Genomic DNA, 26,080 nt, shown 5'->3' on the forward strand with positions numbered 1-26,080 from the left:
GATCCTGCAACGAGAGGTTGGGGAAATTAGGGTGGAAATAGTTGATCGAAGAAAGTTGCGGGCGAGCATTTGAAGGTGCAGCATGCAAACGTATGATCGTGATCTTGATTTGTCGGGTTGCGACGCCTCTGCGCGGATTACCACCCAGGCAAAAAGAAAGTACCCGCATTGTGTTTTGTTCACTACGTTCACCATCCTTGTTGCCATCTGGTATTCCCGTGTGTCCCGCTTTGGCACGCTAGCTTTACGGTGTAAAGCTAGTTCACATCTACTGGCACCGCCTCTACCACCGGCTCATGAACACTTCAAGCGATTTCACCACCATTTCGCCTCTGCATCCTGCATTCGGGTGGGAAAAGTATTTATTTTTACAGCTCATTATTTCAAAACTTTGATAGTGTCAAGTGCGCATTGGCTCGTACGGTCGCATGTACCTATTCTTGTGACGGGGTTCAGCCGTTTGGCCTGTCCCGAGTCCGGGTACCTTCAGGTTGCCATCTTCCGATCAGCAGTTGTCTGCCGCCAGTCGGTGTGAACTGCATTCTAGCATGTCCATTCCACCATGTCCGCACCGGATGTAGTGCTTTCGCACTGATCGAACTGTACCAGTGAGTGCGTGCAAACAGGAGTGGGGCGCTTTATGCACATCTGAACGCATCCCAGTGACGGTGGTGACTCCTGCAGGGATCTCGATCAGGTCCCTTGTGTTTGCGGTTTGCTTGTGATATTGCCTTGCTGGCACATAACGTGGACGCTGCAGCGCGTGTGTACAGAACGTGACGTACGTGGTCGTGGTGTGTGGTCAAGTGTCCTTCCGCTCGTGTATCGACTCAATACCCCAAAGAAGGGTATAGGCTGATACCAACCGTGGTTACCGTTACGGTGATTCAGCAACATTAAAAGCAATAAGTGAGGCATCGTAATCAACGCGCGTCAGAACGTTGTTGTACAGAACTGATCAGTGTACGCATCCAGCTTCGATCAAAGTGTCTTCAATCAATATCGTTTGTCGGAACATAGCCCCGACTTACATAGGAAACTTCAAGTGAGTGCAGTGATCTTGCGTATGTAGCTACACTTACATAACCTCTTGAGCGTGTTGATTCCCGAGCCGTACGTAATCTTTGATGGGAAGTTCAACTCCTTGTAAAACACAAACCCTTATTCTTCTTCTGTCTGATTGTCTCCTCTTCTTCTGCTGGATCCTAAAAGAAGAATCAGTACATCACTGCTGTTGGGGTTCATACCTTGACTATAGAGTTATTTTTGTCTTCTACCCATAGAGCCTTTATTTTTATTTGAGCCTGTTGGCTATTCACCTCTGCATTCCTGACTTCTGATCCAGAGTGGCTAATCAGTACACTACTGCTATGACAAACGATAAACATGATGATTGTGCAATCATGATCACATCTTGACGTATTCTTGTAGTGGTGACGAAAGTAGTTGCAGCAGTATTAGATGTAAACCGAGTGTGTAGTTGTAGAATTCGACTGGGGTTCAATAGTAGTAGTGATTGACAATGTATTAAAGCATATGTAATAGTACGACTTAGTTCCGACACAATTAGTTAACGATGTCTGTGATAGACCGTCGAAATCACTATGATTCACAGTTCTATGACGCATCTTCTTCTGATGACTTCCAACGACTCTGTAGCAAATAGTGACACCTTCGTATGTAAATATACCACAACGCACCGACAGGAACAGATGGACGCAGAGCGTTGGTAGAGAAGCTATTGTAGTCGCCCGAATAGGAAGACGAAGCCAAGGAAGCAATAGCACGAATATAACAGTTTGGTGAACCTCTCAAGAGCAGCAAAGCTGTAATACACAACATTCCCAACATGGCCTACCATACATCGATTGGGTTTTATTTTGCTAACATCTTGACAACATCTTGACGAGATTTGTCAGTCGCGGGAACTCGTTGCATCGTAGAGTATCATCAAGTCTCTCTCTTTTTCCATTGCATTATACAGGTATCTTCAGGTGAATCTGCCTCCACACCACGGTGAATGTGTAATTGAAGGCAAAAGTACGACATCATCGTAACTTCATTTCGTCTTTCTTCGGCAGCGTAGCCGATAATGTAGAGGACGCTTTCGCAATGTCCGACATTTACAGTAGCTTCGAGTTTGATTACGAACAAGCGCTTACGCTTACCGGGTTCGGTTGGTTTCATTATCGCTTGCTGGCATTATGCGGATTAATATACGCCAACACGGCCATCGGCATTACCGTGATGTCGTTCGTATTGCCGTCCGCTACCTGCGACTTTCGTATGACGTCGGAGGATAAGGGTTGGCTAACGGCGGCCCCCATGCTTGGTAAGTCCGGCCCTGAAGTTGAAGGATACGCGGGGTAGCTTCTGGTAATGGTTCCACATCTTCCACCCTCCTCAGGTATGGTCGTCGGTTCTTACTTCTGGGGTTGTCTGGCGGACACAAAAGGACGACGGATCGTGTTAATTGCCGCCCTGCTGCTAGACGGTACGATCGGTCTACTGTCAACGGCAGCACAAATTTTCCCCATCTTCATGTTTCTTCGGTTCATCAATGGGTTTGCGTGAGTGGAACAGACTAGTCCAAGGTTCCGAATATTGGTTGCGGAGGACTTATAGCGTGTTTGTACTATTTCCAGCATTACCGGTGCGATGGGCATTTGCTTTCCGTACCTGGGCGAATTTCAACCGACGGCATACCGCGAAAAAATACTCTGCTGGATGGAGCTGTTCTGGACGCTAGGTATTGTGGCGCTGCCGTGTATTGCATGGCTCATCATACCGCTGCCATTCCACTTCGGGACGGCAGATGGAGGTGTAATGTTCGGTAGCTGGAATTTGTTCGTAGCACTCTGTTCCATTCCAAGGTAAACGACGCACGGTGGGGCCATGTTTGATCAGCACTCACCTTGATGCACTTCTTGTAGCCTTCTACTAGGACTGTGGCTGTTGTATTTTCCCGAGAGTCCAAAGTTTCTGATCGAGTGCGGTGAACCGGCGCTTGCGCTAGAGATACTGAAGGATATCTACCAGACCAACACAGGCCGTGACCGTAACGAGTGTCCGGTAAGTGTGGTCACGTCAGGCCAGAACCGCCATTGAGACATCTGATTCTACCATTTCCATCCACCGTTTCAGGTTGGCCGGCTGAAGGAGTCGGACCGGAGCAACACCATCATGGAAACGCACAACCGCTCGATCCGCACGTTCAACATACACGATCCGAAGCACATGAAGATCTTGCTGCCAGAAATATGGGAGCAGACGAAAGCGCTCTGCAGTGCCGAATTTAGGCGCAACACCGCACTCGCCTGTCTGATCCAGTTCGGTATCACCACCAGCTACTACACGCTGATGATCTGGTTTCCGGAGCTGTTCGGTCGGTTCGAGGTGTACGAGAAGCGGTACCCGAACGCAACCGTATCCGTCTGTGACGTTTCGTCGATAGTGCTCGAGAACGTGAACGATACGCTCGTCGACGACTTTTGCGGCACGCCCATTGACACGAAGGTGTACTGGCATACGCTACTGCTGGGTATGGCCTGCATCCCGACGAGCCTTTGGTTGCCGCTGTGTGTGCATCGGCTTGGTGCAAAGTTCTTTCTCAGTGAGTAGCGCATCACATCGCAGCCATTTTCTTTGTTCCACCTTCCGTACTCATATTGCACGCACTTGCTGTTTGCTATCTTCCCCTTTCCAAACAAAACCAAACACAGTATTCAGTCTGACGGTGGCTGGTCTCGTAACTGTCGGACTCACGTACGTTGGCAACTCGACGCAAAATCTCATTTTTTCCTGCATTTTCGAAGCACTTACCTCCATGGGGATCAGCACCGTGTACTGCGTAATGGTGGATCTATTTCCAACCAATCTACGGTGAGTATAGTTGTACAGCGAAACAAACAGCTGCCTAAAAGATATCCAAAATGATTACATCAACATCTCACATCACAGAGTAATGGCGGCTGCATTTTCCCTTACCTTTGGTCGCTGTGGAGCGTTGCTTGGAAACCTTCTGTTCGGGTTTCTCGTTGACTTGAACTGTTTTGTTCCGATAGTGCTGTTTTCGATTATGCTCTTCGGTAAGGTACCTCTTTGTGTTGCTCACCTTTCACATTCTACATAATACGCCTACTAATCCTTCACCCATTTCCAGGTAGCGCAATATTGTGCTTTTTTCTACCCAACACCGGAACTACGGCTCTTCAGTAGCAGAGCGATAACAAAACTCAACAACTCTCCGATTTTAACATTAGCGGTCACTTTAGTGTAAAAAGTAACAGTAATCCACCACATCGATATATTCTACCTTTGTATAAACAGGCAGTATTTTACAGTAGCGTAAGCGGAAACTATCTGAGTAACATGCGATGAGACAGCCAGATAGACAGTGATGTATGAAAACAACGCAAAGTGAAAGGAAAACAAAAGAAATTTGAAATATAGCACAACCATGAAGTCATTATGCAGGACTTGTAAGAAACGACCGTCTAATACCGAACTCATGACCGGATGACATCTGAGCGTATCGTGGCGAATTGTGCTCATTAGTAATCAATATAGACCAGTTTCATTTGCGTGAGACATAGCAAACTGCACTCTACCGGGAACTTGGATTCTTCATCATGAGAATTAAGGAAAATACTATGGTGGTTCGAACTGCTTCGACGTATTCTGCACTACTACAGCACACTGATATAGCTTGATCGCCAATTCCTAGGTCCAGCAGCCTAGAGCACCGTCAGGATGACTGCTTCGCCAAACACCTCAGCTTCCTCGTGGGTGTCCGCCAAATAGTGTCCATAGCACCTGCCGCTCAAAAATGACGTCGATAGAGGACTATCGGACGTATCTCAGGCTATGGTATATGCTGCATGTCGTGTCTTGTTGGAATCTTTCGGAAGAGCTCATGACACCTTCCAGGTTGTGTTAATGACCAACACCTACGAATGAAAGAAAATGCTATTAATGATAGTTGTCCCGATTCTACGGCACCGGGATTATCGGCAGTGCTACAACCTTATTCACGATGGATTTTCACCTACCTTTTCACAGATTTCGTGTATGGAATACACGAAGATGTCGGTCCAGGAAGAAGATGAAAGTGTCCAATTGGCACAACGGTTAAAGCATTCCCATTTGACAGCTTCAAAATGCATCACAGTAGGCTGCTGCAAACTTGCTTCGTTACTTAGCAACGGCGCGCACAGTTAACCCGCCATGACAGCTGGTACATTTTGATCCAAGCCATCCATTTTGATTCACAGTTTTCTCGTGGTCAGTGCAGCTTAATCAGTGCAAACATTAAAATTCCAACAATAAAAAACCTAAAACTACGAAAATTCACAAATTAGAAAATAGCAAACATGGCGGAAAATAAGTTTACACAAAAAATTGATCTCTGGTGGGAGACACCCAGTATCGGCACGTTTGTGGAAACACCAACAATTAATATCGGCGTCGTTAGCGGTTCGTTAGGAATGTTTGCGGTGATCATGCTGCGGGATGGTACAGTCGCAGTACAGCCAAACACATCCTGCCGAGTTTTGTCTGCCCCGGTCCCATGGTACAACAAATCGATGATGCCGAACACGCTGGTCTACATCGTGGCAGGCCGATTCATGGGCACGTATGGAAGAATATTAGGCGCTGTATGCGGTATCCTATACTTGAAACCAGAGAAAATCACGCTGTCGGCGTACTTACAAGTTGCTGGACAGTTTGAACGGCGCGTCTTCGTTGTAAACCAGACTGACGTACAAATCGTGTAAATATACCGCAACGCACCGAAAGGAACAGATGGAAGACGATGCCATGAAGATACACGAATACAACGGCTTCGATATCCTCTCAAGAGCAGCAAAGCTATAATAAACAAAATTCATCTCGCCTACTATACATCGATTGGGTTTTATTCTGCTAAGAATTGTGTACTGCAAGGAATACTAGTTTTTAACATCTTCGGTTCCTGTAAGAATGTCCCTCGCGCAGCTAGATCTCCTTGAAGTGCCTTGCATACCATCATAAACTCTTACTAAATGGTGTTCTACCCTGAATCTTTCAACCCCTAGTCACGATTCTCTTGTGTGGAAAAGATAATATCCAGGTCCATCTCGCTTTCGCACAGAATATTCCTGGTGGCAAATGTTGACAGTAGTTGTCCATCAGCTGGCAGCTCGTTTAAATAGCTCTGGAACAGCTTGACGATATTTGATAGTCGTGGGAACACATTGCATCGTAGATTATGGCGTTCCTCTTCAAGTCTCTTGCTTTTTTCCATTTCGTCGACCTACATTCCGACCTAATGCCGTCGCCATCGAATCGCGTGCCGCTACGTACGAATCGTCTTTCGTTTAAGCCAGTTTTTCACAGCTAAGAACTAAGACGTTCCGTTTCCTTGCTTACATTTCGAAAACATCATACTTTTGTGGCGTACATTCAACGAAAATTCTTCAAAAAGCTTATTCAAATGTAACAATCAATTATGTAACATGAACAATTCTTTGATGATACGTGGCTATTGAAACATATACAACTAGGCACAAACGTCAGCGCAAGACGATTCAAACGTATGTGGGTACACTTTTAGTAAATTCAACCAAAATGCAGCCTTCAAGTAGGGAAATTAATCTTTATAACATTATCGAGAAGGAAGGAGGAATTTCCGTGGTGCAACGTTCTTAATTCTTTCATTTAAAAATACCATTACACTAGTGAATTAAACCCATTGTTTATCTACAAAATATGTAACTCTAATTTTTAGAAATGAAGAATGAATTATTGATTTATTACCTTTCCGTCTGGTTTAAATCATCTATTTGAAAATGCAACACCCTTCCAGCGTTAAAACAGTTGATGTCTTTTGCAGATTCTCTTAAAATGTCTTAAAGCTCAAAATGTTACGTTGGAAAATTACATTTCGGTACCATTTTGGCAAACCTTCGTCGGTACCGTTCCACCGGACTGGGCAAACAGATGGCGTTAGCAATACATTCAACTAACATTGCACGTTAACCTTCTCATCCGGCGCTATCGTTTCTGGTGCACTTTTAGTCGACGTTTCACCCGGGGCCTTTGCGATGGTTCCCCCCATCGGTACCATGCTCGTTGCAAAGGGTACGGGGCTGGGAAACACTGGCACACCGGTCGAGGAGCGCACCGCGTACACCGGCGCAACAATGCGAGGTCCTTTCTCCAAGGCACGCTGCTGTTGTTGCGACTGTTGTTGCAGCGGAACGGTCAATGGTGCAGGTGGTAGCAGATGGTACGGTGCCATCAGTGCCGACTGGAGTGTGGTCTGGGCGAGCGCCAGCGATGAACGATGGGTGGGCATTACCGGCAGCCGGGATACCGGTTGAAACTGCCCGTCCAGCGGGATGCTACCGACTTGCTGTGGCTGAAACAGCCACTGGGCGATCAACTGTGCCTGTTGCCGCTGTTCACGCTTGTTGCGTGAGTCTTGCTGCTTCTTGAATTTGGTGCGCCGGTTCTGGAACCAGGTCTTGATCTGGGTTTCGGTTAGCCCGAGACATTGCGCTAACTCGAAGCGCTTGTTTACGTTCAGGTAGATGTTCCGCTGGAATTCGTCCTCGAGACGCTCGAGCTGCATCGCACTGTACGCCTGGCGCGGTTTTCTTTCCCGGTTCTGCTTCCGGTAGCGCTTCACCAGCGAGGAGGCTGAAAGAGACAACGTAGTTGTAGTTATCATTCAGATGTACCATTTCTTAATGGATTATTAACACAGTTATGATTCTTACTATAATGTCTTGCAAAAAAATGCAAAAGATCTACTATAGTTGTGATACCGTATATAGACAAAAGTAAAGGTTCCTCAGTAATGGACTATCTTCAAACTTGATGCGATAAATCCTTGTAAAATGTAGACGTACGTGACTATTGTTTTTGTGAAATATTAGTATTTTCTATTGCAAGTCCTATTACAATCTCAACTGTTTATAGACATTTCATGTCAGCTAAGACAGTCGTATTATAATATTGATCCTCTTTGTCTGCTTTGTGCATTTGTGACTCGATCGATCCTCTCTTCGGCCATCAAATTATAAACAAATAAAGAAAAACACACATGGCACCTGGAGACTTCTAACGAATGCACTCTCTTGTGCTTGGACGTTACGGTGCATAGCTTGATGCAGTCTGGTAACGTTTCTCCACTAATCTTCTACTGGTTAAACAGTTCTGCCAGACGTGTTTGTACAACAATTATCTGTTTACACGCGATAATCATTTCCCATTGATCGCAACGAACTGTTTCATGTTTGGCCAGTTGTCTTCTTCATCCGAAACGTCCCTAGAACCGGGCTTTGCTGGCCTAAAATGAAGAGGTAATAAAGTTAACAACCCGCACACAGAAGGATGGCTGGTGTGATTTTTACCACTTACGACATTCCAGCGCGACACTGAGATGACACACCGTGACAATATCTAGCTGGGGCCCGCCGGAGTCCCTGTCCCGGGGGCCAATGCGGCGCGCTTGGGATGATGACCGGTTTCATCGCCCATGCAAACAAACAGTGCGTACCAACAGTGTAGAAAAGCACCGTAATTAACACCTTATAAAATTCCACACTGCTCAATGAGCCGAGAACAAACAAACACGGAAGAGAAAGGAATATAGGGTCCTTGCACACACCATCCCCCCTCCGGCTGTGTGTGAGGAGGGATACCATCAACCGCCAAGCGCTACACCTCTGGATCGTGCTTTCTCTTACACTGGGGATGGAGCAGGGGAAGCCTAATCGAGCCTACATCATCCAGTGAGGCTACCATAATCAGGCAGCAGAAGAAGACGGTGCGCGGTTCGCACCAATATGCAGCATCATTAAACAATTTTCAATCCGTTTGTTTGTCGTTTACTTATCGTCGTCGTCGGTCTGTGTCCCGCGTGCGTATGTGGCGAAGAGGCCTAAACAGCTCAATGACGATCAATAAACGAAAATTAAGCTTCAGCAGAAGAGGCAATAAGGCGGCTGAACTGTTTGCACGGTTGTGGCTTTTGGTCGTAGCGGCGAACGTCTTATTCAGCTCATGCACCATCGATTAGAACCGCTTAGGACGTGCGAGTATAGGACGCTAACCAGCAAAGCAAATAGAACACGTATTGTGGCCAGCTGTTGATTGTTCGGTTTTTATCACATTTCGTGTATTGGATACTTTTTTTTCTCTTCGTGTCAACGGTCGTCACATCGGACAACAGTGTATAGGTTCCTAATTGGTTTAATTTACCGATTTACAGAGAATCTCGTACGCTAATATTAAACAGCCAGGCTGGGTATGCTGCAATCGAGTGCGTAGGTGTGAGAAAACCGAACAAAGCGTAATCAAGCTTCGATTGCAACTAACACGCAACCATTACATGCGTCAATACAGACTGATAAAGGAGCGACAGTGTGTGGCAGAGATAATGCACCGATCGCACACCGATCGATACGCACGAAAAAGCTTTCGTCACCAACACAACGAAAGAGTGGTTTCGTTGATAATGAAAACAAAATGGCTCACTAAGCGTATTTTATGAGCCAGTTTGTACGCTGTACCACACAAATGCATCTAATGTTCTTTTAAACCATTCGAACTGGTGCTGTGTACAAATCGTGAATAAGGAGTTTGGCTTGTTATCACCATCGTTTATACTTTATATAGAGTAGCGGGTTTAAAAAAAAGTCACCGTCTTTTGATTTTTTGTGTTTGTTGAAACAAATATTACCGAAATCGTGTTTGAGTCGTTATCGTCCATTGCACGTTGTTATTGCCATAGAAAATATGTTAGTATTATCAATTTTCCCATTCCTAACTTTAGTTTCAAATGTTCAAGGTTTTCAACAAACAAGTAAAACGGGTATGTCTGTCTCACATGTTAAGGTTATTTTACGCTACACTCTTACTATATTAGGCAAAAGATCTTACCTTGCAAATGAAAGTACGGATCGCTGCTGATGTTGAGCTTGGAGAGGTTCGGTTTGTGTGTGGGACGCTCCTGCAGCAGATGTGGCGTCGTCAACGGTTCCGGTTGCCATTTACCGTACGCTGCCAGATCATGCGTACCGTGCGACAGCACCTTCCGCTGAAAACGGTTCAGATTCACTTCCAGCGTTCTGCCTTCCGGCCAGGCTATGTACACGGCGTTAACCTTACGACCCGGGATTGATTGCTGTCCTGCTTGATTGTAGACTATTGAGGCGAGACAGGATCGATTATATGGGGATTGTGTCACCGACTCTAGGGCAGACCCTGGGAGAGTTTGTTCCGGCGGCGGTGACCCAATTGGGGACAGTGCCGCCAGGGAGGTGGACGCACCGCACCATTCCCGTTCGCTGGCAATCGAGATGGCACTGCCGGATGGTGGTGTTGAGCAGAGGCTTGCCGGTGTACCGGTGGAAGCGGAACTTTTTTCACCTGCGCTTAGTTTGGAGACGTTCAGCAGTGTCTCCATCAGGGGGTACTCCTTTGAGTGACAGCCACCAGGATTGGCCGGCGCAGTATGGTTCACGCTTCCGAAACCGAGCAACCGTTCGATGTAGAAGCTTGGGAGGGATTTTTGATGTCCGGCATCGGGAGACATGTTGGAATCGATATTAATGCAACATCCTTCGGAGAACTCTGCCGTGTCTGGTGCAGGAGGCACAACACCGGTCGAAGACCAGTTAACATTTTTCTTCAGCAACTGCTGCAGTTTCTGCTCGGAGGTTGAAGTCGTTTCAGACTCATGCTCTTCATGGTCGGAATCGGATGTAAGCGTAGTACTATGACTCAGGATGCTATTATTACTCATTGTGTCTTCTTTTTTTTATGCAGGACACAACACTACACTCGATTGATTGAGGACCGTAATTGAACGCTTGAGCGGAGATACACACGGGAAGTTATTGAGCTATTATGTATTACTTCACTTGCCATACACTATTGCAGCAAACCAGTATGTACACAAATTCTTCGCGAACGCACAACACAACAGAGATCTTCGCTGATCACTAACAGTCCGGTAAATAATCACTTAAGCATCGGCTTAAACTCAATTCGCAAACACGTTTTGCATAATGATCCAAACACTCAAACAAAGGTGAGTTTATAGATGCGTGTATCACCTACCCGACACGCAGGATGACATTATCGCATAATTACTCGTCTGCAACTGTTCGTCACTGAACCGTGAACGGAATTGAGCAGACCAGTACGCCGTGTTCGCTCAATAGTGTCCACGACGCTTAGCCGAAAAATACTCGATGCCATAGGTGAGAAAAATGCGTCCTAAGAGGTAAACAGAAGACAACAGCCGGCGGCACGACCCGGAGCGCGAACGAGATGGATTATCCGCGCCGATAGCATCGGGAATAAAAAAGGCAAACAAAAACTAAAAACCGAAGCGCTCCAGCCGGTGATCTCTTTCGCCATGACGGTGCACAGCATCTCGCAGCACAAGGCGAAGACCAATCGTAGCACGATTCATTCATCATCCATCCTTGCCCATACTTCAACCCCTAAACGGTCGGTGGGGGCCAGCCCACCGTGGAAAAACGCGCGCGATGAAATATGGAAACCTTCCCGGGACACCCTTTTTCGCGCTACCAGCGCACGCTATATGGATGGCTTCCCTTTGCTGCATGGCCGGCTGCGTTCTGGTGCGGTGTTCCAGTGAAAGAAGAAAAACCCCCGGTCCCGAGGTGGGGGGAGGGGGAATACAGACAAGCGGTACCTGCCGGTGCTTTTAATGCTTTTCCAGGTGAAGATTTCTTCCGCACCGGACGACGCGAAGTAATTCGTGCCATCCACCGGCTGCACGCCTTGCTCACCTTTCCGCGGCACGCAAACACACGTGGTGCGCGGCTGATGTTGAGTTTCCTTTGTTGCTCTCGGTGGGTGCTGACGTGCGATTTAGCACCCATCTTACGGACGCTGCTAAAGTCCAGCCGGGTTGTCCGGCCAAACACCATGTACATGAGAACTCCTGAGAATATTTCCTGAGGATGTCAGCAAATGGAACTCTTATGATATTGGGAAGTAATGAATATCCGACAGGTTAACCAGAAACCATGTCCAACAACTCCAGTAAAATATTCGAAGAGCCTCAGCGCGTACGTCTCTTACATAAAGATCTTCTGCCCCTGCCTATACACCGGTTTGACTAAACGTCTCAAGGATCCGTCCCTATTACTATTACATTATGAGTATTTAACAGTTGCGGTAACAAAGTGTTATCCTTCACCATTATCTCCGCACACACACACCCTTCCAATAAAAACCCGCCGACAACCACTCCTCCAACACAGTAACGCTGAAGCAAAGTAGCACTAAAATCGGTCGACTCACGATTCATAAATCCCACGCCAAAGGTAAAACTGCATAACTGCTCAACTTCCACAGGCAAAGGGAAAGATAAAGCACCATTCGATATGCGCCACCCCCCTTCAGGGGGTGCGCGCATGCAGGAAGGTGGGAAGGATTGGTGAAAATGTATTTGATTTATCCAATTTAGGTAAGCACGCAACCATGAATCTCACAAAAATTCTTACGAACAACCACAACAACAAAACGAGCAAGAAAAATGGATTCTGTCACAGTGAGCAGATTGATTACGGTTTGTTGTGCCTGCCGCCCTCACCCGAGGGCAATACGGTGTGTGTGTGGGTGTGTGCTTGTGTTAAAATTTTTTGATGGGAACGAACAAACGATGCAAGCCCTAATTGATGTTTACTAAGAGATCATTTCCCTTTTGTTCCGGGTGTTTTTTTTTTGTCTTCTTTTCGTTGTAGCTGTTGTTTCGCTAGGTGAGGGGAGATTTCCACCAGGTTATGTTGTAATCCATCGTAAATCAAGGAAAGTCTTCCCTCGATTGGTACCCTACCTGCTACTACTATTGCTTATCCTTCGTGGGTCAGTTAGTGTCTCTGCGCGTGTGTTAGTGAAAAAGAACGTCTACAGCTTATTTACCGCTCAACTCAAACCACGAAGCAGTCCGGCGGGATTGACAAGCTGATAATGTAAGACGCGCGTGGTGAAACAGGTGTAATCTCCTCCATGTGATGCTTCAAATCCTAAACGGTTTTAAAGGCTTCTTTCTTAGCGAAGCTAAACGTGCAGATTGAGGGTAAATTATTAGTTTTGCATCGTTTCTTGTGAATAACTAAAGGAACGGTACAGATCTTTCGGTCTTTTGTCTATCAGAAAATGTGTGTCTCACATCATTCCGTCACTATATGCTCCTACATTCGACGAGAAGTCCGCCTAATCTGTCAACCAGTCAAGTTTGTTTAATTACTTTTACATTAAACATTTAATTTCCTAATAATTCATAATTTTACGAAGAAAGTTCGTTCGTACACTTTATCTAACCTGATCGAACTGTACAGGGTTAGTTCTTGTGACCCAACTCTAGTTCGAATGTTGAACGTTTGCGATAGGCGAAGGCATGCTAGAGTAGGGCAGACGTTTATTTTAAAATCGATTATGAAATTCAGCTGAGAGCGAAACTACTACCGCTATAAGGTTATCTATATTAGGCTTTAGATTGTTTGCCTCCACAGGGATAAAGTTCTGTGCACTTGCCATTGCCAAGACCTATCAGGGCCGCGCTCATGCACTTCAACGCAAACTCTGGTAAGTTTCTCGAGGGATGCTTGTAGCGAGCTAGCCAGGATACGCCGAAGCTAAAAAGGTTGTTAGTAAGGCACTCTACAAACTGCTTTTAAAAAACAAATAAAACAAACATTACTCACCTCCATACACTGATCCAATATCCCGGGATGCTGGTGAGGTTGCGGGAAAATCTGTTCGCCTTGCAGAGGCATGCGTGCAGACAGCGATCCTGTTCCGGCCCGTTCCTGCCGATGGTATCGATCGAATCGACCACGTACATCGCCAGCTGGTTAAGTTCCCGCGCCCTACCCGACCCCTCCACGTGCAGCGCACGCGCCACACGACGTGCCTCCTCGTCCTCCACCTCCACCTCCGCGGTGGTCGGCAGTATCATCATGTTCGAGTCACTTTTCGTCATCGTAATGCACATGATCACCTGCAGTATGAACATCCCGAACGACAGGTACGCGAGCGTTGTCAGCGCGATGTCGAACAGATCCTTCAGGCCGAGCAAACTCTTATCGACCGCTTTCTCCTCGTACTCCACCACCGGCGCGTGATGATGAGGGTGGTAGGCGTAGTCACCGCGCGATGCCTCATACCCGCCACCGTCCGCTTCCCCTTGCAGCAGGCCCCGCTGGTACTTGGACTGTCTCAGCTGCAGGTCGTTCGCACCGTACGGTCCGTAACGGTCGTAGTTACCAACGGGTGCGCCACCACCACCCTGCACACTACCAATCTGATCCGGTTGCATCGCGTACCCGGTAATGATACCCTCGTCGAAGTACTCGTCCTGGCCGAGGCGCGGATTCGACGTGGGATGATGCGTTTCCGACTGCCGGTGGATACTGGCATGCTGAAGACTTCGATTCAGCGTATCATTCCCCTTGCGCGTGGAGAGAAAATTCGCATAAATGTCATCCAGTGTGGAGGTCCTGCAAACACGAGATAGAGGAGATTAACAGAGCGAAGCAACTAAAGCACCTGGTATACGTACTTGGTGAGCCATTCTTTGTATCCTGAAGAGCCCGGATCGTAGAGCATTCCATCGGTAGGGTCTTGCGGTGCGTTCATCACCGGCGAGGAGCCGTTCGGCATCGCTGAGCTCATGCGTTTGAACAGTTGAGATTGCGCCGGGTACACGTTGATGATGCGCTTGGCCAGGAAACCCTTGCAGCGGTAAAGGTTGATCATCGTCCTGCGGCGAAACAGAGCGAATTTGGTTAGAGAAAAGGTTTTTGTTTTACGCAACTGCTATCATAAGTCAGAACATTCAACAAATATTCCCCTTTTACCGATGAAATTCCAGCGTGGAAAGCGCACTACTGTAGCTGGCATCGTTTGATCCGAGTTCGTGCGGTGGTCCCTCCTCCGTTCGGTCCGGTTCAGCACGACTTTCGGCACCCTTATCCTGACCACAATCACCACCACCATGGGTGCCCATCTCACACACACCGTCCAGCATTAAATAAGTAATGGGCATCAGCTGTGCGTCCAGAATACCGTCCGCGGATATCATTAGGTCCGGTTCGGAACCAATTTCTGCGCCACTAGCAAACCGGACTCCGTAAAACACTTCCACCAAAATCACCACCAGCGTTAAGCAGTTAATCCACCTCATTTTTCGATCACTAAAAAACCTCTTATCCCAACTAGCGCTAACCAGCAACTGGCTGCCAACGGCCTTACGGTGCGTTGAAGAAAAAAAAAACCCATATCTGCAAAAAACCGTTCCGCGTACGAGCAAAAATATGTCGCCAAGTTCATTTGCGAACGTTGCATTGCACAATGTGCATCGATGCATTGATTTGGAACCGGCCCGTTTCCGGTTATATGCGCTTTAATGGTCCCTCGCTGCTAGTGTTTCTATCTCCTGCTGGCTACCATTTGTTGTGGCTGTTTCCTATTCTTCTCAAACTTAATTTATCTGGTTCCCGTTGCCCTAATTGCCTGAGAAAAGTGTAAATAATTATATCTAATGACCGTACATTGCTGCTACTTTATGAGTAAACCATACCATTGCGACAGTCTGTCTTAGCGTTTTGTACTTTAAAGTGAGTGTGTGATATTATCTTTAATTTTCTTCTTTTTTTAAATTGATTTATATCACTTGTTAATTGATTTTATTTGACACGTTAGTGTTTAATGAGAAGTTTTGTTTAAAGTAATATTCTATCAATTAATTTAAATAGTTTTGACTTGAGATCTTTTACCAAAATATATTGCCTTCGTTAAGATGTGCTAGAGAATGTAAGAATAAAAAAGTATTTTATAAAGTAAACTCCACTCACAGCTTTTTTTCTCATGTTTTTCTCCATCCCATCCCAGCAACTATCAGACAGTCAGGCACATAATGGTGACTTAATATCTGTCGCAATTGCGATCATTCGTTGCCAGTGGATTATATCGTGTGACTTTACGCTACGACGACGATTCATCGATATCCCACCGCGAAGACGTGATTCATCACGACGACGGTTTTCGGACACTCCTGCCGGCAATGGTTAGGAGAACCGTACACACTGTTTTTTTTTTGTAATATAACGCAATAATAATGTATCTTTAATTGAATGTTAATACGTAAATGTACTTTTTTCTTGTAAATGAAAACAAATAAAATATTTCCTTACACAGCTCCTAGTGCTACCTGCCTTCCCCCACTAGCGCATATATAACAGGGTTTCTTTCATACCTTTCCTTCGCGCACACACTCATACAAACACGCATACAAGCACATATACATACACTTGATCTTCGTCACCGAGTACAACACATCACAATTGCGAGCAGAATGTTTTGATGGATAAGCTCTCTCTCTCCGTTCTTCTTATTATCCGACCAGGGATCGTCACTCTTCGGCGTGCGGTAGGTTGCGATTCGGAATGAAACCACCGAGTTCCCGGTCACCGTGTTCCTCGCCCCGGCTGATCGTTGCCATCACGTATACGATGCAGACGAAACCGAGCAGACCGGTCGCGAACAGGAACCACGTTTTTCGCCATACGGGACGGGCGGATGGTGCGTACAGCCGACGGGACCACCGGGAAAAGATTTCTTTCGGTGTGCGCCGCTTGTACTTGTTGTCGTCCCGATCCGAACCACCGATCGGTGGTTCCCGGGCGAGCAGAGTTGATCGCCGACTGTTTGCTGTATAGAAATAAGGGATATACAAAGCAATGCGTTGAGTAAGAGCCTTCTAAGCGCTACGATGGGTTCGTCGTTCATTCCAACAATGACTTACCGATATTAACGTACGGATCGAGATTGAGTACCGAATGGGGTGTTTCGGGCCGTTCCTTACTGGACGCTTGGTTCGTACTGTTGGTCCCTATTGTCCGGCCCTGGGACATCATCCCGTGTACGTCACTGTATCCCGTCATGGCGCTACCGTTCTGACTTGCCATCAGATCCACCGATGGATTAGACGAAGCTTCCGTGTAGCTTTTATCGTGCTTATCATCCAAAATCTAAAATGCATCCAAAAGAAAAAAAAAACACGAAATTATGCAAGGAACCGTTTTCCAGCCTGTGTGCGGGTTTGATGCGGCTATTCTTTACCAATGGTAGGCCAAGCTCGTTCCGGCCCCAGTTCACCTGACCGAGCCGTACGCGCAGCACGTCCGCAACCGGCGACACCAGATTGCTGAGCGGAAACAGTGGTTCACTGCAGATCGGACAGGTATGGCCACCGGGGGCCGTATTTGGGGGTAGCATTTGCTGTCGCGCATTGAGACACTTCCAGTGAAAGACATCTGCAAAGAGCAAGTGACGAACCGCAGCCAAAACATGAAAAGAAAACGTAATTTATTATTCTAAAATGATAGAATTGCGAAACTGTTTGCTGCTGCTAACAACACACTTACGGTAACATATGAGCCGAACGCAATCGTCACTATCTCGTGGACTTCCGCACAGGGTACAGTTGGAGTCGAAATCACTATCCTTCAACCACTGTATGTACGACTGCACTGTGCACTGTTTTCGTGCAAAGAAAAAGGAAGCCAAACAATGCGTAACATGTTAATGTTTATGGGATGATATGTTGAAACTTATCGTCCTTCTAGGGTGCCGCACGGACCCGTAATGTTTACCTTCGTGTGGTTCACTACCATACAGTTTTCACACACATTCACCCGATGCTCGAAGCAGAATTGCGTCGTCACCTGGCGCTTGGGACACTTGCAGAGACCCATTATCGTTTGCTACTAGCGTTGTGTGTTGCTTTTTTAATTTTAATTAATGTTTCGGGTCTCTTTACTACCGTTCTTTTCCTAACTCCGCACCGACAGTGTTGTGGCTAGCCACGTCTCGTTGTTAAAGTTTCTGGCCAGGTTGGATCATGCGGTACGATGCGAGCTGTCACTCTAACGAAGGAAAGCAAGAAAAAACAGACAAAACTGACAGCCACGGAAGCCGGTCCGTGATGTAAATGTTGGTAAATTACGCACTTTTTTAGCTTACGCGTTTGAGAAATTCATAAAATACTTCACTGTTGTGATCATTCTTTACGCTCGCTTTGTTTCGGGGGTCGAATATCTGAATTATAAACTCCTAATATTGTCTTGCTCTTGATGTTGTGATATCAGAGTTTGACAGCTAAAAGATTTGAATGGTTACGTAGGGTTCACAATGCACTCTCGGTTCAACTGCAGTGCACAAAGCCGTCCGTTTGGGCGTGTCTGCACCGGAATCTTCCAATCAATTATTTATGGCAAACCATCTTTTGTCGTGAGATTTTAAAATATCACAAACGAAAGAGTGTGTAGTAATATACACTATTGAAGTCGGAATTTCCAAGTTCTCAATATAATTAAATTAATTCAAATGAGCTTACACACTACGTGTTCTTTACTGCTCGAACCCGGAATAAATTTAATTTGAATTAAAAATTTCAAATATTAGTCTGTTTTTAATTGCTTATCGTTACTATTTTACCGAAAGCGCTAAAGGAACTTGCTTTGAATCTAGACAGAATGTTCTTCACATTTCTTATTTTGAATTTGTTAATTAATGTTTTGCAAAACTATATTTAAAATCGAACCTATTTTCTACCAACCGTGCATGTTCATAAAGTATAAATTTATTGTTACAATTCATGTAATCTTACATAACAGCATCTATGTGCAATTGTTTGCTATACGGTTTGGAATGAACGTTATTTAATATGGCTCATTTCCGCAATTCTTGCGATCACATTAACGGGTATGGTGGTTTCTTGTTAATACACATTATACAATTCCTGTCAACGTATGTTTAATAATCGATATAAAAACTATAATAACAGTTCACGATCTTACCATTTTTAACTTCCTTTCCTATTGCTGGGGTTGGAATTCATATACTATAACAATTCAAAAATTCAAAATGCACTTGTTGTACTTACTACTAAAGCAAGGGAATTGTCTAAATATAAAACTTCGATTAGAAAAACAAATCGCCGCTTGGAAGAATGTCGTCCTTATATTGACTGTAGAGTATGCTCGAATACCACAGTATTTGGCTAGCATAATCAAATCCTCCAAACACATGGCCGATGAAAGGTGAATCCCGGGTTCTGGTTTGATATAAGAAAGAAACGTAAAAACATGTTAAATACCCAAAAAAAAAACACACACGATCTGAATGGGATAACAGCAGCTATCGTACCTTTTCTTGAAACTATGATCCACCAGTGTGATTGCCCACCGTAGGCTGGAACAATCACGCTTCGGCTCACACCCGATGTACGCCGTCATTTGCGTGAGATCGATCTTCAGCATCTCCTCGAAACCTTTGTCCTTCTTTTCCATCTTTTTCAACACCACCAACCCACGGCCAATGAGCTGGAGCTGCAGGCTGCGCAGGGTCTTCGTCTTGCGTTCGGCAAACTTTAGCTCCATCGTCGGTGTCAGTACCGGTGCCTTCTGGATAGTGCGATACACATCGTTCAGGGTCGTCGTTGGCTTAAGCGTAAGATAGTTATTTTTCCGATCCGACTCGTCCCAGTATGTCCAGCTGTGTAAGGAAATGGATAGAGGAGCAATATTGAGTCAATGAAACACGGCACTGAAGGCAGATAAAGAATCATCGTACCGAACGACTATCTCAAGAACCTTCTCGCTGTAGTGTATGGGACGAATAAGTGCATCGTTCGCGATCACCTCGTACAGCGTTAGTTTGTACCAGGGATGTTTCGTTTTTGCTGCCAGCTCCTTGCATATATCTGCGGCAGTCTTGGTAGGATTGACGTCCACATTAACCTGTGCTTTGTCCTGTGAAAGTAAAATACACAATAAGTCCATAATGCCCTAAATATTGCGAACACAACTTGCCCGGAACTTACCTCCCTACCGGTACTGTTCCTTCCGCCGACGCGTATACTGCTCTCCTCTTCCGGTGGGTTATCGCAGTCGATCGTTATCCACACCTTCAAGTCGCCCGAATGTTTAACCGTATCAGAGAGATTTTCCGCCGCAGCATGGTACTTCTTTAGCACCGTCAGCATCAGTTGCTCCTTGTACAGCTCGTCGGCGGCCACCGGGAACAGGTTGCTGTACAGGCGGATCAGATCCGCAACGACATCGGCATCCTGCTGATGGTAACCGGTCCGCTCCTGTACGGTATTCTGACTCGCGTTCGCGAGCAGCACCGAGCCCCATATCATGGCCAAGTTGGGAACACCCATCCGATTATGGGACTCAAGCGACGCGATGAAGGCGAGATGTCCGAGCAGCTTCTTCAGCGTGCAGTACTCGATCCGGGGCAAACGGTCAAGCAGCTGACGGTACGAATCAATCTTAAGCTGTTGCCCATCCCCCACACCGTTCAGTGTTCCGATCGCAACGAACGAGGCCGCATAGCTGCCGAAGAATGAACCCGGCAGCTCGCGGATAAACTTTTTTAGCGCACCGGCCACATCGTACTCGTTGTACTCGTTGCGCGTCAGCTGCACGTTAAATGCGTCCTCGTTGAACAGCTGCTGTATGCGCACGACGGCCGACTGTGAACCGGACTTCCGGTAGATGCCCTCCGACATGGAACCGTGGGCGTAGATAAAGTTGATGCATTTGTCGATCAGCACCGGTACGTCGCCCCGCGTCAGCTGCTGGCTGTGCAGCGTGAGCCCATTTTTGTGTGCCACCTGCCGGATCACCTTGTGCCAGATTTGCGTTTCGCGCGGCGACCCCATCACGAAGTACAGCGTCGTATACGGCGGACAGTCGATGAACAGGCTCGGACCATGCTCGACATACAGCGTACCGATCGCTTCCGGTTCGTTGTCGACCACACCGATACAGCGTGCCTTCCTCAGGTCCAGCTCTTCCAACCGATGGTCGGCGAAGCTGTACAGGTAGAGCTTGCGCTTCGCTAGCAACAACCACGCACCGGACCACGGTGCCGTAACCGACTTCTTCACGTAGCACCAACCGGCCCGCAAGAACTCGCGCAACAGATCACCCTCGCCGCCGAACACGTCCGTCACCGATTGGAGCACCTTCGCCATCCAGAGGTTCCGGTCGGAGCGTTTGTGCGTGCCGAACATGTACGACTGGCGGGCGAGCTTCACGTTCGCGCTGGTCCCGCTGGTAATCAGTAAATCCGGATTGGTGGACATTGAGGCGGCCGCGAGCGCAGACAAACCCGTTCCACCTCCGCCACCCGTAACGGAGGTGCTGGCACCCTTCGGCACACCGAGCACCACCTCGAAACAGTGCAGATCGAGCCGTCCCTCGCCGGCAAACTTGTGCTGCAGGATGCTCTGCACTGACAGGATGTGGCGCAGGTGAATCGCCTCCTTCGGCAGCGTCTGCTGCGGATCGAGATACGTCTGGAAGATGCGTTCGCGCAACACCACCGATCGGGGTGACAGCTCGTTCAGCACGTCACCGATCTTGCCGGAGGGAAACTTCAACACGTGCCCTTTGTGCGATATAAACCGTTCGGTTAGCTTCGGCTTCGGTACCATCTCGAGCGTGGTTAGGACGGTGGATGTGTGTTCGCCTTTGTTGAAGCTTGGTTTGCGCTTCAGCACATTTAGCAGCTTTGTAGCGACACTGGCTGACTTGGCGATGGCACCGGTGGTAGTACCAGCTGAAGGACTGGCAGCAACTGTAGCAGCAGCAGGCGTTTCAGCAGGACCCCGTTCCGTGGGTTGATCCGAACCAGCGATCGCTTCCAAATAGGTGGGCAGGTAGGACGTTCTTTCATCATCAGACGAACCTTCTTCATCTTGCAGAGGACGACGACCACCGCTGGTACTGCCCGAACCTGTCGCCATAAATGGTGACTTGGAAACCTTCCCAGTGGGGTCCGCATTTGCATTACCGGGACGATTCTCGTTGATCGGATCAACGGTTACGCGCTTCCTGTAAATGTTGGTGTTGATTGGAACCAACTCTTGGGCGGCATTACCCGCGTTGTGCAGCTCCATCTCCCCAACGTACCAGTTCGTTTGTGGTCCGCGTGGATAGCTGAGATCCACTGGTGCATCTCCATTCGCTGGCTCATCGTCAGCAGTGCGCGCAAGATGCGGTTCAATCAAATGTTCCTCTAGCTCTACCAAGTTGTCCACACTGCCCGACGGAAGGTTCAAGTTTTGATGGATAATCTGGCTAACGGTTTGTTCCGCCGGTCTGCCGATCGAGCGTATCACCTTTCGACGTACCGGTTTAGCAGGTACTGCACGCTCCGGCGCCACTGTTGGACTCGCTGCAGGTTCAGTTGTGGATGCTGCCGTTGCAGACGTTTCCGTCACAAGCAGCGAATCGGAACGTTGCGGTGGTTTTGGACAACGTTCCGACACTAACCTTCCTGACACACGCTTCGGCATCCGGCTGTAAGATTCCGCACCGAGCAGATTTTCGATCAGCGCCAGGTTGTCGCCCTGTTCGCCGTTGCTGCTATCCTGCTCGATAATAGCCTCCAATGCCGATCCGTAGCTTACCGCACCGGCCAGCGGATCGAACTCGTCTATAATGTCCGCAATCGACACCTCGTCGTAATCGTGCCGCAGATGGATACCTTCCACACCGATCGGTACCGGTTGCAGCACATTCAGCGAACGCATCTGGGCCAGCTGTACAGAGATCGGCATCGGCATTCGATCGGGTTCGCTATTCTCGTAAAACGGTTCCGGTGTGCTGAGGTGCGAAATGCTTATCACTTCCTCCTCTTCTTCGGGGTCTTCCAGCCTCTCGCCCTCCTGTTTGCGATTGTCGAACGTGTCCGAAGTTCCGGAAGCGGTAGTAGTAATGTCGTAGAAATTCCACGAATCCGAGCGTAAGTTTTGTTGTTGCTGATCTAACTCACCGATCGAGAGACGGCGTGAAAATATTCGGCGGTGCCTTTCGGTGCCTTTCGGTGACTTCACATCGCCACCAGATGGTGCTGCTTTGTTGCGTACCCGCACACCGCTCCGGATTGTGTCGTGTGCGGTGTTGTCCTCTTCCGAACCACCCGCATCTTGGTGGGAAGACGCCGAAAGGCTGCTGCTCGAGCTGGACATCTTTGAGCGTGGGATAATGTTAAGCTTCCCGTACACGCCATCATTCGCAGTCGTCAACGCTCCCGTCGGTCCCGGTGGTCCAATGTAAAATACCGACTCGTACAGGTTCGATTCGCTCTTGTTCTTGCTGGTGCGTGCTAGTTGTCCCGGTGGTGGTATGACGGCATCGTTCGCAGCCGCTCCCCGATTTCGCTTCGGTACTACGCGACTGTACAGGCTCTGACTCGCCGGTGCGTTTCTCTCAAAAAGACCACGTGCGACCTCGGTACCCTCGGACGACGCCAAACTACTGCTGCTCACCCCTACGCTACCACCGTGCGATGACGGTGCCGTAGACGTGGGTGTCGAATCCGTTGAACGCAGACCGGTGAGTAGATTGCGCTTTCTCGGTATGTCGTAAGTCGCCTGGACAGTTGGCGACGTACCACTCGCTGCAACCGCGTTGTTCATCAGTGGACTATCGAACCGAATCTTGCCGATCACATCCGGCGACGAAGCGACCGAATGTGGACGTGCTGTTTTCGGGCTGTTCGATGCGCTCTTCGATTTAGTGGGGCTCGTTTTTTGCTCCGTTCCCATCGGCTCCGTCGCTGCATCCGTCTTTTCCGATTTGCCTACACTTTTGAGCAGCTTGCCGGCAGCGCTCTTGCGCGATTCGTGACCCCAAGCGACCAGACTCGTGCCGGTGTTACGCACGTTATGGGCAACCTTCTTCGTCTTGTGCGCAACCCGTTCGCCGATCGATTCCGTTAGCATGCGCGACGCCGTGCCGATGGTTTTGAACAGATCACCCGGGGATAAGGTTTTGTACTTCCCGTCCACACTGGGCGATTGTGGTTCCTCATCCGCGCGAACTTCATCGCTTGGTTTATCAACCGCTTCTAACCCCCGTTGGTTCGTGCCGGTGACGGAATCACGCGTGTCGTTGCGTATCTTCAGCTCCCGCAAGTTGTCGCCTAGCGACGTATCAGACCCCGGGAAACCACCAACCGGCTCATGGGAAGCAACCTTGCGGGCCGCTGAACCTTGGCTTAGTTGTGCCGGGCTCGGTGGTGCAGGACGCACGATAACAACATTCTGATAACGCTCATCCTGTTCACAGCCAGTGCCCCCCTGGGGTTTTTGCTCCTCGTCAAATATCACTATTTTCGTACGCTGTCTCGGAGCCGGTACGGGCACGTTATTCGCTGGAATGGGTTCTACAGTTACGTTGACGTACGATGTAGGTTGATGTGTGTTCGCGTCCTGATTTACGTGCTGTCTTGGGCGCGGTAATGGTACGGGACCGGACTGAGAAGATTTGCTCTCGCCTAAATCGTTCTGTTCCATCATCGTTACATTTAGTCTGCGTGGTGCGTGAACCTAGGGGAAGAAAGGGAAATAGAGACAACAATGAGCAAGTGGTAGTAAGCGCGACCATATTTCTCATCATTTAGCACGATAAGCTGCGCGGTGAGTCATCTGCCGGTCAGTGGAATTTGTGTTGCAGAGTGACTGTGAATGTTGTCGTTGTATGAGCACAAGCATTATTGCATCGTCAAGGTTCTAAAGTTTTCAGACAAATCGCCTCCGGGTCGTTCGCTCTATTATCAACATCGAGTGTGCAGCTTGTATTTACGGAAGTACATTATCCAACAACTGATGCTTATCTGCGGCGCATCGCCCTCTAGTACAAAGATCAAGGAGTTCCATGCAAATTCAGCTCTTAGTCGGTACAGCATATGGCTACATATTGAAACCCCTTTCTACGATACAAGCATTCAGTCTATGATCCACATCTACTTAAACGAAATCAATCACGCTTACGGCACACCACCATCGCTACAAAGTTAGATCTATTAGTTTACCCAATTATCGTGTACAAAATGCTGGATAACAATCGCACTGTTTCCGTGGAATGAAGTTCAAAAGCCCACCATTTATTATTAAGTTATCGATGAGAAGAAAAAAACAAACGCATCGGTGATATCGCGCTGCTCTTCTTATCGCATGATAACGCAAGGTGCGTATAAAGGCAACAAGGAATTCATCATAAAAACTGAAGGCATATGTATCGGTTTTAATGAGTGATGATGACACTTTATATTTTTGTTAGGAGTTTTTTTTTTCAAAGGCTACATACAAAGAAGTTTCATTGCGTCTTTTATAAATGCTCACTATAAACGTTGTGACTAATTGTATCAATATTTTTCATGAGGATCACTGTCGGAGATCCTAGAAGATCCAAGGAATTTAAGGGGGAGGTTTTTGTGTACTCTAAAACATAAATTCTCTTTAAAATATTCACGACAGCACATCCCATGCCCTTTTGGACAACAAGTTTTAAACTTTTGAATACTCACATGCAAACTTTTTTTTCTCTCCGTACAATATTCGCTCTCCCTGGTATTCGTTTCTACAGACCAAAGGTTTTTCTTCACATCCGGGTTTTAATTCAGGCGAATTTTATGTTCAACCGGTTTATTGTTTTGAATTTGTTATTTCATTTGTTCAAAGTTGGAGTTGCGGATAAAGTTGATTGCAGGAAGCGTAAGCCAAACAAATGGTTGACGAATTCAAATACCGGCTCTGCTTGAGGCTCGCTCGCAACTGTTTAACAGTAACTAACTTTCTGTTAAGGCCTTTGTTAGTTGTTTGGTATTGTGCGGCGTTGGAGGCACCTGCCTTTGTGTTATATGCAAATAAACGTTATTTGAAAATCACTGCCAGTATGACACATGAGTTGTTTCTCTGTGTATAGGTTTGCACAGAACTTATGTATCAGAGCTGGTGCGGGCTTTCCATGGTTGGGCGTCGGGTAACAGGTTTATGATTCACGTATGTTTCTTCATAAAAAAAAAACACTATCCCGATCGCTCACACTTGCGTTCAATTTAATCCTATTGACGGTTACTCACTCACTCACTCACTTATTTACACGCCCTACTACATTCTGCTCACACCCTCCACGGGGTCAGTAATGTTATGAAAAAGGGAACATAATCGTAATACGGAACAACA

General features: G+C 47.3%; 5 protein-coding genes across 5 annotated transcripts; 1 reads left to right on the top strand and 4 right to left on the bottom strand.

Annotated features, from left to right (window-relative positions):
• Nucleotides 1–2,112: 2,112 nt before the first annotated feature.
• LOC128307232 (synaptic vesicle glycoprotein 2B-like) lies at nt 2,113–4,423 on the top strand. The gene is made up of 8 exons (XM_053044986.1): nt 2,113–2,332; nt 2,408–2,570; nt 2,646–2,873; nt 2,934–3,072; nt 3,145–3,613; nt 3,723–3,882; nt 3,961–4,088; nt 4,163–4,423. The coding sequence occupies exons 1-8, from the start codon at nt 2,113–2,115 to the stop codon at nt 4,216–4,218; spliced, it is 1,563 nt and encodes a 520-aa protein (XP_052900946.1). The 3' UTR covers nt 4,219–4,423.
• A 2,383-nt stretch (nt 4,424–6,806) lies between these two features.
• On the bottom strand, nt 6,807–10,795 carry LOC128306973 (daxx-like protein). The gene is made up of 2 exons (XM_053044659.1): nt 9,931–10,795; nt 6,807–7,683 (listed from the first exon to the last, which is right to left on the bottom strand). Exons 1-2 carry the CDS (start codon nt 10,793–10,795, stop codon nt 7,004–7,006), a joined length of 1,545 nt encoding a protein of 514 aa, XP_052900619.1. The 3' UTR covers nt 6,807–7,003.
• A 2,721-nt stretch (nt 10,796–13,516) lies between these two features.
• LOC128306596 (uncharacterized) lies at nt 13,517–15,902 on the bottom strand. Its single transcript, XM_053044148.1, has 5 exons — nt 15,888–15,902; nt 14,892–15,280; nt 14,594–14,794; nt 13,737–14,531; nt 13,517–13,667 (listed from the first exon to the last, which is right to left on the bottom strand). The coding sequence occupies exons 1-5, from the start codon at nt 15,900–15,902 to the stop codon at nt 13,517–13,519; spliced, it is 1,551 nt and encodes a 516-aa protein (XP_052900108.1).
• A 281-nt stretch (nt 15,903–16,183) lies between these two features.
• Nucleotides 16,184–17,909, bottom strand: LOC128306978 (zinc finger protein-like 1 homolog). The gene is made up of 5 exons (XM_053044663.1): nt 17,688–17,909; nt 17,460–17,571; nt 17,155–17,348; nt 16,838–17,063; nt 16,184–16,743 (listed from the first exon to the last, which is right to left on the bottom strand). The coding sequence occupies exons 1-5, from the start codon at nt 17,787–17,789 to the stop codon at nt 16,445–16,447; spliced, it is 933 nt and encodes a 310-aa protein (XP_052900623.1). The 5' UTR covers nt 17,790–17,909; the 3' UTR covers nt 16,184–16,444.
• Nucleotides 17,910–18,463: 554 nt separating this feature from the next.
• On the bottom strand, nt 18,464–24,413 carry LOC128306421 (uncharacterized). The gene is made up of 4 exons (XM_053043941.1): nt 19,919–24,413; nt 19,669–19,847; nt 19,243–19,590; nt 18,464–19,150 (listed from the first exon to the last, which is right to left on the bottom strand). Exons 1-4 carry the CDS (start codon nt 24,410–24,412, stop codon nt 19,018–19,020), a joined length of 5,154 nt encoding a protein of 1,717 aa, XP_052899901.1. The 5' UTR covers nt 24,413; the 3' UTR covers nt 18,464–19,017.
• Nucleotides 24,414–26,080: the final 1,667 nt, after the last annotated feature.

The sequence above is a fragment of the Anopheles moucheti genome, chromosome X, assembly GCF_943734755.1.
Source record: "Anopheles moucheti chromosome X, idAnoMoucSN_F20_07, whole genome shotgun sequence".
Classification (NCBI taxonomy): Eukaryota; Metazoa; Arthropoda; class Insecta; order Diptera; family Culicidae; genus Anopheles; species Anopheles moucheti.

What these genes read in the sequence shown, in the direction of transcription:
- LOC128307232 (XM_053044986.1), top strand. Translation starts at nt 2,113, where the DNA reads ATGTCCGACATTTACAGTAGCTTCGAGTTTGATTACGAACAAGCGCTT. An exon ending in CGGTTCATCAATGGGTTTGC is followed by an intron (nt 2,571 to 2,645) that starts GTGAGTGGAACA and finishes TACTATTTCCAG; the next exon opens with CATTACCGGTGCGATGGGCA. An exon ending in GTTTTCGATTATGCTCTTCG is followed by an intron (nt 4,089 to 4,162) that starts GTAAGGTACCTC and finishes ACCCATTTCCAG; the next exon opens with GTAGCGCAATATTGTGCTTT.
- LOC128306973 (XM_053044659.1), bottom strand. Translation starts at nt 10,795, where the DNA reads ATGAGTAATAATAGCATCCTGAGTCATAGTACTACGCTTACATCCGAT. An exon ending in TCCGTACTTTCATTTGCAAG is followed by an intron (nt 7,684 to 9,930) that starts GTAAGATCTTTT and finishes TGTCTCTTTCAG; the next exon opens with CCTCCTCGCTGGTGAAGCGC.
- LOC128306596 (XM_053044148.1), bottom strand. An exon ending in TACAAAGAATGGCTCACCAA is followed by an intron (nt 14,532 to 14,593) that starts GTACGTATACCA and finishes TCGTGTTTGCAG; the next exon opens with GACCTCCACACTGGATGACA. An exon ending in TATTGGATCAGTGTATGGAG is followed by an intron (nt 13,668 to 13,736) that starts GTGAGTAATGTT and finishes CAACCTTTTTAG; the next exon opens with CTTCGGCGTATCCTGGCTAG.
- LOC128306978 (XM_053044663.1), bottom strand. Translation starts at nt 17,789, where the DNA reads ATGGGTCTCTGCAAGTGTCCCAAGCGCCAGGTGACGACGCAATTCTGC. An exon ending in CGTTCGGCTCATATGTTACC is followed by an intron (nt 17,349 to 17,459) that starts GTAAGTGTGTTG and finishes TGCTCTTTGCAG; the next exon opens with ATGTCTTTCACTGGAAGTGT. An exon ending in ACGAGCTTGGCCTACCATTG is followed by an intron (nt 17,064 to 17,154) that starts GTAAAGAATAGC and finishes GATGCATTTTAG; the next exon opens with ATTTTGGATGATAAGCACGA.
- LOC128306421 (XM_053043941.1), bottom strand. Translation starts at nt 24,412, where the DNA reads ATGATGGAACAGAACGATTTAGGCGAGAGCAAATCTTCTCAGTCCGGT. An exon ending in GGAACAGTACCGGTAGGGAG is followed by an intron (nt 19,848 to 19,918) that starts GTAAGTTCCGGG and finishes TTACTTTCACAG; the next exon opens with GACAAAGCACAGGTTAATGT. An exon ending in GTTCTTGAGATAGTCGTTCG is followed by an intron (nt 19,591 to 19,668) that starts GTACGATGATTC and finishes TTCCTTACACAG; the next exon opens with CTGGACATACTGGGACGAGT.